At 53.8% G+C, this 11,114-nt stretch overlaps 1 protein-coding gene across 1 annotated transcript; it reads left to right on the top strand.

The window, feature by feature from the left end:
• Window positions 1-1,159: 1,159 nt before the first annotated feature.
• On the top strand, window positions 1,160-11,114 carry LOC128334524 (cytochrome b-245 light chain). The gene is made up of 6 exons (XM_053271425.1): window positions 1,160-1,474; window positions 5,227-5,296; window positions 6,590-6,664; window positions 7,851-7,934; window positions 9,319-9,400; window positions 10,575-11,114. The coding sequence occupies exons 1-6, from the start codon at window positions 1,417-1,419 to the stop codon at window positions 10,764-10,766; spliced, it is 561 nt and encodes a 186-aa protein (XP_053127400.1). The 5' UTR covers window positions 1,160-1,416; the 3' UTR covers window positions 10,767-11,114.

The raw sequence follows: 11,114 nt of genomic DNA, 5'->3' as shown, positions 1-11,114 counted from the left end.
TTCCTGCTGCCGCTGCTGCCTCTGGCCCCTGTGGGACCACCCGCCAGCATCCTGCAGAGCTGCCTCAGCCCCCCACTCAACCCTCGTTCTGGGGCTCTTTGAGGTGGATGCTGGTCTTGGCTAATCCTGGCAGCTGAAAGGAGGTCTCTTTCTTGCTTCCAGCTGGTGGCAGAACCGCAGTTCTTCTCAGCAGGGTTGCATAAAATGCAGCTCCTGAGTTCTTCCTCCCCTGCTCTCCCATCAGGGTTGCTGATTTGGAGGTGAGCGCGGTCCAGCATTCCTCTGCAGTGGATCTGCCCAGAGGGACTGAACCTCCTCCCAGGATGCAACATATGTGTGTTTGGGCCAAAGCAGTGGGGGGTGATTTTTGCATCCATGTCGTGGTTTTCTTGGTAGAATACAGGAGGGGTTTACCATTGCCATCTCCTGCGCAGTGTGGGACGATGCCTTTCGGCAGCGATGAGGGAGTTTCCCATATTCTGGGAAACACACCAGCGAGGATTCGAACCCACAGCCCCCAACTCTCTAGGCAGGTTGCTTCCCCACTGCACCATTAGGGGGCTCATAGAAGCAGACTCCCTCTTAATTGTATATGGAACAACACCGGGATTAATTCATCTTCAAGCACTCCATCATATACTATTCTTGTTTGAGTTGGCGAGAGCTGTGGGAGGTCCCGTGAAGCCAAGAATGGGCTAATCTCCACTATATTTTGGAACAGAAGCCTAGAAATCTCCGGCCCGCTTCATCCCGGCGACCTTCCTCCTCCTCCTCCTCCTCCTCCTCGCAACCGATGAGCCAGAAGCTGCGGACCATCCATCTCTGCCGCTCCACTTTCCAGCGCAAGAGCCCGGCTGCCGTTGGCGACTCAGGGAAGGGAGGGAGGGAGCCCTGGGGCGCGACCATGGCACGCAGCGGGCACCCCGGCCCGGGACGCGCCTCCCTGGGCTGCCTCGGCTCCCTTGCAGCCCACCCCACCAGCCCGATCCCGGCGGGGTGCGTCCACGTGGCGGCTCCCCCTCGCCTCGCCGCCGGTTCTCGGAGGGTGAGACGTTTCAGGCCGCTTCGCGAAGCTGGCCAGCAGCTGCGCCTCGAAGAAGCCTGCGCTGCCAGTGCCCGCCTTGCTTGCGCCCCCAGCCAGCCGGCCGGTGGGCCGGGGCGGCGGCTCTTCCTCCTCCTGCTGCTGCTGCTGCTGTTTCCGCCGGAGGAGTCCCGGGAGGAGGCGGCGTCGAGGGGAGTCCGCGGGCGCCTCTCCGGGCGCAGCGGCGCGGGCAGGAGGGGACCCAGAGGCGCGCGGGGCGTTCCTGGCTGGCCAGGGGTGGAGCAGGAAGGGGCGTCGTCGCGGCGGGGCTGCCTGCGAGGAGGGCCGCTGGGCTGCTGCTGCTGCTGCCGCCTCCATCCCTCGGCGGCGCGATCATGGCGCGCATCGAGTGGGCCATGTGGGCCAACGAGCAGGCGCTGGCCGCCGGCCTGAGTGAGTCTGCTTGCTGCTGCGGCGGGGGGGGGGGGCGGGCGGGCGGGCGGGGGGCCCGCGTCGCCCCCTCGGCTGCTGCTCCTCTTCTCCCCCCCCCTCCGGGCAAAGGCCCGCTTCTTGCCCGCCAGCCACAGTCCCCAGGGGGGCGCCGCCAGGCTTGCTTTTCACGTATGATGGAGCGGCGCACCCCCCCCCCGCCGCCGCCCTGAACTTCTCCAGGATTGCTTCCAAGAGTCCCCTGGAGAGATGGAGGCCCATCCTGGAGGGCTGCCCCATCCTGGGGTGCGGGGCACCTGAGCATGGGCAAAGGGCAGCCTCCTCTTGGCTTCCTAGAACTGGAGCCCAGGGAAAGGGGCTCTCTCCCCTCCCCACCCCCCTTGTCTAGGAGCCCTTTTCAGGGATGGGCAGCCCTTGACTTTCCAGTTTGGGGAGGAACTTAATCGCCCCCAGGCCCAGCAGAGTTAACATTTCGGGGCCAGAGGCACCACGCGGTGATTCTACAAGTGTGCAGCCCCAGGGCGGGCTTGGAGTCTTCTTCTAGTCCTTTCTTGCTCCTCAGATCCCCAGCATGACTAACAAACAAACTGACCCGAAACACCCACCCTGGCCTTGCTGCCCTGTTGCCAGGAGGTGGATGGTGACTGACAGTTAACCAGGATCCCCCGAAACGATCCTCTCCGCAGAGCTCTCGAACGGCCCGACGAGCGCGTGCAACTGCTGCCTCCTCGGGGCCAGGCGTGTGGCTTGTCCCGCTGCTGCAAGAGATGCTTCCAAGGGGTGGGGGCCGCCGGGCAGCAGCTCATCTGCCGGGAGTGGGCTGCTGCTGTGACCACCCCCTGACACAGCACCGTTCCCTGCAACTCCGTGCAGGGATTCTGCTGGGGAGGGAGGGAGGGGTGGCCCTCCTCTGCAAGGGGGCCCAGGCCCCAGGGCAGCCACAGACCCCTTTCTTCCCAGTTTGCTCCCTCTTAAACGTGGGGGCAGCAGGGGTGGGGAAAGTGAGACTTCCAGCATTTAGAAGAAGAAGAAGAAGAAGAGGAGCTTTTGGCCGGGCTGGGCTGGGCTGGGCTGGATTCTGACAAGGAGGAAGTGAGTGGCTGTTGATGCAGGTTTGAGGAAGTGGAGCCCATGAAAATAGGGGAAGGAAACCTTGTAGCCAGAAGGCTGTGGCTGTCTGTGAGTGCTCTGAGGTGTCCTTTGCTGACTGGCACAGACCTTGGTGCTTGCTTGGCCTTGTGCTGCCTCCCCGGCCCCCTCCCCGCCTCCCAAGACCCTCCTTGGGTCTTTTGGAAGTGACACAGCTTCCTCACTAGCCTTACACAAGACAGCCACGAGAAAAGTCCTGCTGCCTTGTCAAAGCCCTCTGAGTTAGGGGTTCCTAACTCAGATCCCCAGATGATGTTGGGCCACAACTCCCATCACCCCCAGCCATAATGGCAGGTGGATGATGGGAGTTGTAGTCCAGCAACATCTGGGGAGAAGTTCTTAGATGTTAAAAATCAGGGGGCCTCGTCTTAAATTCAGAGTCCTTTTCCTTTTGGGTGTAGTCTTGTGTGTGGATAAATACAGTAATGCAGATTAGCATCAAAATCTTTGCCTGGGCAGGGAATCCGTTAGACAGAACCCAAAGGCATCTGGTAAGGTAGAACCACCTGTCTGCAAGGTCGGTCCCCCTACCTCACCAGAATTTAACAGGTCTGATAGCCAAAAGTCATCTTTCCAGGCTAAACTCTTTAATGACCAATTTGTAGCCACAAAGTTCTTTTTTATTTAAAAAAAAAATTGGTGCCCTTGACCTGCTTTACAAAAACCAGGTCTCTGCCCCCAGGAGCTTACATTCTATATTGGCAAATGGGGCGATGACAGAGGACAGGGCAGGGCTGCATTTTAAGTGCTGTTCCCAAGGAACCCATGGAAAAAGTGGGTTCTGAGGAGGGATTAGAAGGAATATTTTGCACCCTGGCCTTTAACTGAGCCATGCGATCCATTTACAACTTAAGCTAGTTCCTTCTGCCCTTGGGCAGTGTGTAAACTGGGCGAGTGTGTGTGCACCTGTTGTACCCATCCGGTCTTGATGCACCACTGTTGCTGAATTGGTGAGGGATGGCTCAGGGTCTGATGCATCTGAGTTTTCAGGATATTCTTCTTGGAAGGAGAGGCTTCACTTTCTATCTGAAGTGCAAGTTGAGCTGCTTAGGAGTGAGCAATATCTGGCTTGCTCAGGGAGAAAAATGTCCTCCTTGCTCAGTTCTTTGGGGGCTGCTGGGGCATTTGGAAATTCAGTTTTCCTCTCTCTCTTTTACTGGGGCATTTCCCAGCCCTTAAGTGCCTTAAGAGGACGACTCAGGGCTGGGTCATTTCTGCCTCGCTTCTGGCCAGCTCCTTGAATTCCTGCTGTGCATGGTCTTCACGCTCGGAGCACAGCACGGTGACTGGGCAGGACCTCCCATCTGATGCCTGGCGCCTGGGGGCTCACTTGTGGGCTCATGTGCCCATGCGGTTCTCCGGCTGACGCGTCCCAGATGTGCTCCCCTCTGGCCAGAAGTGTAACGCTCCAGATGCCCTCGGAATGGCACCGGCCTCTGGCTCCTTTCTGGAAATGGCTTTGTGGGTGCAAGCCTCGCCTGACCCCTGGGCAAAAAGGGACTTCAGGCCAGAGAAATGAGCATCAGCCCACCACAGGCCTGGTAGTCTCTGGCAACTAAGAGTGTGGGCAGCAAAAGGGCCCATCGGGGTTAGCAGCACCTCCCCACTGAGAGTGGGCACTGACTTGAGCCAGCGGCCACAAAGGAGGCAGAGGGGAGGCGGGGGCCTTGCGGCTGGGCAGAGAAGCAGGTTTCACTTCTGGGTGCCGTGTTCCTCTTCCTTGGCCTGACGTGGGCCGGGGGTTTCCGTTCAGCAGCCTGCGGTCAGGTGGCCCTGCAAATGTCAGGCCGCGAGTGGCTTAGCCTGGTGGGTGTGAGATGCAAGCCGAGAAGTTCCCCACTGAATCTCGTCTGGGCTGCAAACCGTGTTGGGCACTCTGCGGGAATAGGAATGTCGGAAGAGCCGTGCGGGGTCCGCCCAAGGAGGGGCCGTCTAGTCTGGCATGCCGGCCTGGGTGTGGTCAGTGCCTTGATGGGAGACCCACTTATGCCACCTTTTGAGGATGGGGCTGTAGCTCAGCGGCAAGGTAGTTGGGTGCAGGTCCCAGGAGGTGTTTGGTAGCATCTCTAGGTAGGGCTGGGAAAGACTCCTGCCTGCCACTTTGGAGAAGCTGCTGCCAGTCAGTGTAGACAATAAAGAGCTAGATGGAGCAAGTGCCTGACTCAGTACAAGGCGGTCCACCCTCTGCTCCTTTGTTCCCAAGCCTGCCTTCGGTGTGCCACTTTCCTTCAGGCAGGAGTAACCACCTTATCTCCACCCACCAGGGATTAAGGAATGAGATTCCAGAGCAAGGAGAATTATCCCAGGCTGGTTTCAGCCCTGGCACCTGTTTTCTCAGAAATTCATTCCTGCCTCCACTGAGGCCAAGCTGACCCTTTCAGTGGCTTCTTGAACCTTTTATTTGTGAGATACAATTTCCCCCTTGAATTAGAAAAAAAGATATTCCGCGGAGCTTTCTTTATAGAAAGAAAAACTGGATTCGGAAAACAGGCAGCTGATTCCAGGGTTTGCGGCATATTTGAATTTCAGGGAAAGTGCTAATGTGTGGTGGTCAGAAAGGCTCACGGCCTGAATGCAGATGAAATGACCTCTCTCTTTCTCTTTAGTTCTAGTGACCGGTGGAATTGTGGCAGTTTCTGGCCAGTTCAAAGGCTGGGAATTTGCAGCATATGCAATGTATCCTTTTGTGAAAATAAGTGTCCGCCCACCTGCCACCCCTCTGAATTCTGTAACCGCAGCTGTCTTGGGTGTGAGTAATATCCTCCTTGTGTGGGTCGGTGTCTGCACGTGATGGACATCTTTATAACACACCTTTAGACTCTCGCCTGCTGTCTTCACAAAAAGGGCCAAGCTGCTCCTAGTCCAGAGGGGCTCCTAGCCTTCTTTAACAAGTGCACCTCTTCAAGTCAGGTAACCCACAGAGATTTTGAGAGTGTGTCTCTACAACATAAAGCTGTTTTGGCCTCAGTGGCTGACATAAAATTCCCAGACCAAATCAGGAAAAATAGGAACATGCTGTTTTTGCAGGTAGGTGCCAGGCCTTGCCCAGACTACCAAGAAAATTCCAAAGCCCCCCCCAAATACATTATGGTCCCAGAAAACCATTGCCTCTTCCCACGCAGTATGAGATGAAGCCTTTCAGCATCTTCCTATATCACTGCTGCTTAATATAGGTGTCTCCCATAGTCTGGGAAACACACCAGCGGGGATTCGAACCAGCAACCTCTGACTTGCTGGTCGAGTCATTTCCCCGCTGCACCATTATTAGGTGGCTTACACATGAATACTCCCACTGAAATAAATTAAGTTTACTTGTCCTATTTCAATGAGAGTAATCCGTGCTTATTTTGTGAAGTCTGTCAGTCAGGCTGAGGGGAGGGCCACGCTGAGCTTTAGCATGAAGCCATCCAATCAGGAGCAGAGGAGGAGGAGGGTCTTCTCCCTCTTCCCTCCCTTTCTGCAGCGTGGGGAGGCAGGAGGATTCTGAGTAGCCCCTGGGAGCCCTTCCAGTACTTCTAGGGGTGCTAGTACCGCCTGTTGGAAACCCTGTCCTTGCTCCAAGGGGGTGGGGGAATCTTCTCCCATGTCTTATGTCAGACCCCCCCCAAAAAAAGGACTACAGGAAGGATGTCCTGGGTCTTATTGGACTGCCACGGACAGAGCTTTCCTAGAAAGTTGTCGTTTTGCTTTATTTTTTACGTTTTTATCCCCCTCTTCCTCCAAAGAGCCCAAAGCAGTGTACATGGTTGTGTTTATCCTCGCAACAACCCTGTGAGGTGGGTTAGGCTGAGAGATAAGTGACTTGGCCAGAGTCACCCAGTGAGTTTCATGGCTGAATGGGGATTTGAACCCGGGTCTCCCTGGTCCTAGTCCAACCACTACACCCCGCTGCCGCTGGCTCTTCTTCTTCCCCTGGAATAATGGGACATGGAAGATTCTTTTTTTCCCCCTTAACTGTTTTCCTTCAAGAGTAGCTGGAGTGTTTGTTTGCCTGCTGGAGTACCCTCGGGGGAAGCGGAAAAAGGGGTCCACCATGGAGAGGAGGTGAGTACTGAGCCTTCCGTCCTTTCTGGTGTTGGGCATCGAGGCTCTGCAATTTCGCTTGCCGATAATCAGGCTGAGCAGAGACTGCCGATGATGCATTTTGCAGCGCCACCTGCTGGCCAGCGCTTGAATTCTGAGAAAAAACCACCCTTTCCCCCCCGTTTCCACAAAAGCAGGCATGAAAAATGGTGAGGAGTTCTTGGGATGCCAAAGCTCACCACCAGGTGGTGCTGTGAAAAATCGCACAAGGTCCCTGTTTAGCTTGTATACAGAGGGTACGATCGTGCTAGGAAGTACCATGGAAGCTTAAGAACATAAGAACAGCCCTGCTGGATCAGGCCCAAGGAAGCCCATCTAGTCCAGCATCCAGTTTCGCACAGTGGCCCACCAGATGCAGCTGGAAGCCACAGGCAGGAGCTGAGGGCATGCCCTCTCTCCTGCTGTTCCTCCCCTGCAACTTGTATCCAGAGGCATCCTGCCTTTGAGGCTGGAGGTGGCCCACAGCCCTCTGACTAGTAGCCGTTGATAGACCTCGCCTCCATGAAGTCATCCATACCCTTCTTAAAGCCATCCAGGTTGTTGGCTGTCACCACATCTCGTGGCAGAGAATTCCACAAGTGGATTATGTGTTGTGTGAAAAAGTACTTCCATTTGATGGTCCTAGATTTCCTGGCAATCACTTTCATGGGATGATGACCCCTGGTTCTAGTGTTATGGGAGAGGGAGAAGAATTTATCTCTATCCACCTTCTCCGCACCATGCATGACTTTATAGACCTCTATCATGTCTCCCCGCAGTTGTCTTTTTTCTAAACTAAAAAGCCCCAGGTGTTGTAGTCTTGCTTCATAAGAAAGGTGCTCTAGGCCCCTGATCATCTTGGTTGCCCTCTTCTGCTTGCAGTGATAAGGAGTAAGATCTCACTTGGAACTAGTGCGAAAGCTTTGAGCATCCTTCACTTAACTGCCGTCTGTAAAGATCCTTAGAAAAATGATAGGTGTGAGGGTGATTGTGCTTAGCAAGGTCCAGAGAGAATGATCGTATCACAAAGGCACCAAGCAGGCAAAACAGTGTCATTGTTTGGGCTGGCAGCATTGTTTGTGTCATTGGCTTCTGAGCATCACCAATCTCTTCAGCAGAGAGGATCTGTAAGCTGTGGCACTCTGTCTTTTTCCTTCTTCCCTAACAGTGGCCAGAAGTGTTTCACAGCCGTGGTGAAAGTGTTTGGACCCCTCACGAGGAATTATTACATTCGAGCCATTCTCCACGCCAGGTAACTCAGCAGCTCTTGTTACTGGCTGCACACAAGGTGTGTGCACTTTAATGTCTCTTCCCAGAAACCCAAGTTAGCTCAAATGTATCCTGTCAAACTTAGTTAAATAGCATTCAGACATTCGGTGTGTTTAACCAGGGTGAGAAGGTAAGCGGGCCACAGGTACAGGGGTTCCGTTTCAATTCAGGTGAGTCAATTTCAGGTGAGTTCCACCTGCTGGGACACAAGGAATGTTGGGCAGCAGCCTTGGAGAAGCCGCTGCCAGTCTGTGTAGACAGTACCGAGCTAGATGGACCTGTGGTCTGACTCAGTATTTGGCAGCTTCCTATATTCCTAATTGGATGCAAGCCCCACTGAGCAAAATCTGAACGGGGAGACAGCCTCTAGCCATCAAGACTAATAGCCATTCATAGACCGGTCCAGAGGCACTCTTACCCCTGAAGCTCTGGGCAGAGGTCCAGGACCTCCACACCCCCTGGGGCCCCCCCAAATCCTCTTTGTCCCGGATGTTGTGGTCACTACACCCACACAGTCAGGGCATGACTGACCTGTGCCGGGCGCCGAGCATGACCTCTGCTTAAGAGACAGAGGGGCGAGTGGGGAAAGAAATATGTGGGATGGGAATATGTTAAGTTGCGTGTTTAAGAAATATTTCTGCTAATGCATATTTGCATAAATATGTTCTGTGCAAATAAAATATAAGTTGTAAGTTTTATATGCTTACGTTCTTGTGAGTTCAGTTGCTGTTTTTGCCCTCAAGAAACCCTAGTGTAAAAAATACTGTGTTGTCATGGTGCGTGTGTAGGAGGATGATGCTTAACTCTTGGCGGGTGTGTGTGTGTGTGTGTGTGTGCGCGCTTCTTTAGGTCCGGGCTCCAAAATTACCTAGGTGCACCTCTAGACCTGTCCTCCCTGAATTTGCTTATTCAAAAGCCATCCCAGCCAGTGGCCATCACCAAATCTGGTGGCAGCAAGATTTTCTGCATTTCCCCCACCTCTATAATATCAGAAGAACATACCTAGGAAGCTGCCTTATATGTGTCAGACCTTTGGGCTATCTAACTCAGGATTGTCTACACAGATTGGCAGCGGCTTCTCCAAGGTTCCAGATAAGAGTCTTTCCCAGGCCTAACCGGAGATGCAGCCAGGGATTGAACCCAGGACCTTCTGCATGCCAAGCAAATACTCTACCACTGAGCTACAGCTTTTATGAAAAGTGGCGGCCAGAACTGCACACAGTCTTCCAAACGTGGTCGCGCCAAAGATTTGCATAAATCCCTGTCATAATGTATAAATAGGGCCTCTGTATGATGAACGAGAGAGACCACCCCAAAAGAGTCATTCTGCCTGACACTTGCTCCCTTCTTCTCATTCCTTTTTGCAGCTTGGCAGTCCCAGCTGGATTCTTGCTGTCCACGATCCTTGGCACCGTCTGCCTGGCCATAGCGAGTGGCATCTACTTACTGGTAAGGGACCAAGACCACCACCAGGGCCGATTATAACTCCTGGAAGTCATGAGCTGGGCTGTCCACCACTTACATAATTTGTGGCTGTTCAGTCACCCACCTGTGTGGCATATGCTGTATTTTCATGCATGTTTTTGTCTGCCATTAAATTATCCCCCCCTGATAATTGTAAAAATAATTGCAATTGCAATTGTGGGTGTGGGGTGGGCTGCCCTGGCACACCTCCAGATTCAGCCACTAGGTGGCACCATGTATGTTTAGACCAGGGATTCCCAACCTGTGGTTCTCCGGGGTGCTTTCCAGATTACACGCTGCAACAGTTTTGCAACATGTTCGCTGAGTCCCCCTCTGTGTCGCCCATGTTGCGACATCATGGTCGCTGCCCTGTCAGCAGGGTGCCATTCATATTTCCGATGCCTGGTATCGGAGTTTATTGATGCGTTGTAGCCCTACAACGTTGTACATGCCTTGCAGGAAAGTAGCTGGTTTTTCCCATTGTAGGAGGCTTGCCCCGTCGTTTATGCATTGCAGTGTGGTGTGGATGGTTCAAATCATTGTGCAACGATTTGTTGATTTATTTACAGCCCCTTTCCGTCCCATGCATGAGAAAAAAATATTTTTTCCCCACCTGGGTTTTTGTGCAAAGGTACAAGCCGATTCTCATCTGCTTTCGGCTTTTGATTTCGATCACATTTGCTTTTGTTTTACATCAGACTTATTTTTCGGACACGTTCATATTTCCTCCTCTCTCTTTTTGCACTGTGGATTGGCTGGATCATTTGGCAGATTGAGGATATATAAGGGCATATGTTTTTAAATATAGAAATATTTCTGCTCCATTTCATTTCTCGGTGCTCTTGCTTGTGCAAGCAGAACAGAAGGATCTGACTTCCCCCTGCTGGCGGCTTTGCACAAAGGCACTGATAATTTTTTTTTAATAAGAGCTTGTTGCATCCTAACCCCCTCCATGAGCCCCATTGGCCCAAAATGGAGGAGGAGGGGGCAGTGAATGCAATTCCAGTGGAATGCGATTCCACCGGTTGGGAACCCCTGGTTTAGAAAACACCACAAAATGGTGATAGGGAAAGGGATAAAACCTGGTTAGTAGCAGGCTGAGAATGAAGCAGTTGAGGTTACCATTCCCCCTCCCTTCCCCCTGGACCTTTTCCTTCAGGCTGCCATCCGTGGCGAAGAATGGATTCCCATTGAATCCCGGCCGAAGGAACGAGCACAACTTGGAGTCACCATTAAGCACCCGCCGACCAACCCACCGCCTCGGGCTCCAGTCAACGCTCGCAAGAGGCCGGCTGATGCAGAGGCCGGCGGGCATGAAAACCCCATCGCAGTCCTCCCCGGAGGGGAGTGACCGGCGGGCTGGTGCCTGAGGGGCCTGTTCTGCTGCACCTGGGGGGAAGGGATAGCCGCCCTATGGCTACCCTGCGGATATTTTCTTTTACCTGTCCTGTAGTCTACCTCCATGGACACTTACCCACCGCCAGCCAGCCCACCAGCCGCCATGTTGGTGTCGCCAGGGGGCCTGGTGGCGGCCATCTTGTTTCTCTCCACAGGGTTGTGAAGATTCAGGCAGGGCTGCCTGCTGCTGGCCTCAGAAGCGTGGCAGCTGGCCCCATTTTCTGTCTTGGAATCACTTTGTACTTCTTCTAGGGTTCCTCCTCATGTGCCTACATTATAATAAAATGAGTGGAAGATCTCA

Source organism: Hemicordylus capensis, chromosome 9, assembly GCF_027244095.1.
Source record: "Hemicordylus capensis ecotype Gifberg chromosome 9, rHemCap1.1.pri, whole genome shotgun sequence".
Taxonomy (NCBI): domain Eukaryota; kingdom Metazoa; phylum Chordata; class Lepidosauria; order Squamata; family Cordylidae; genus Hemicordylus; species Hemicordylus capensis.
The sequence above is the reverse complement of the archived record's forward strand: the minus strand, read 5'-3'. Positions and strand labels throughout refer to the sequence as shown.

Excerpts from the sequence above, each read along its gene's own strand:
- LOC128334524 (XM_053271425.1), top strand. The coding sequence starts at position 1,417 with ATGGCGCGCATCGAGTGGGCCATGTGGGCCAACGAGCAGGCGCTGGCC. Across the intron at positions 6,665-7,850 it reads GGGTCCACCATGGAGAGGAG|TGGCCAGAAGTGTTTCACAG; the intron begins GTGAGTACTGAG and ends CTTCCCTAACAG. Across the intron at positions 9,401-10,574 it reads CGAGTGGCATCTACTTACTG|GCTGCCATCCGTGGCGAAGA; the intron begins GTAAGGGACCAA and ends CTTTTCCTTCAG.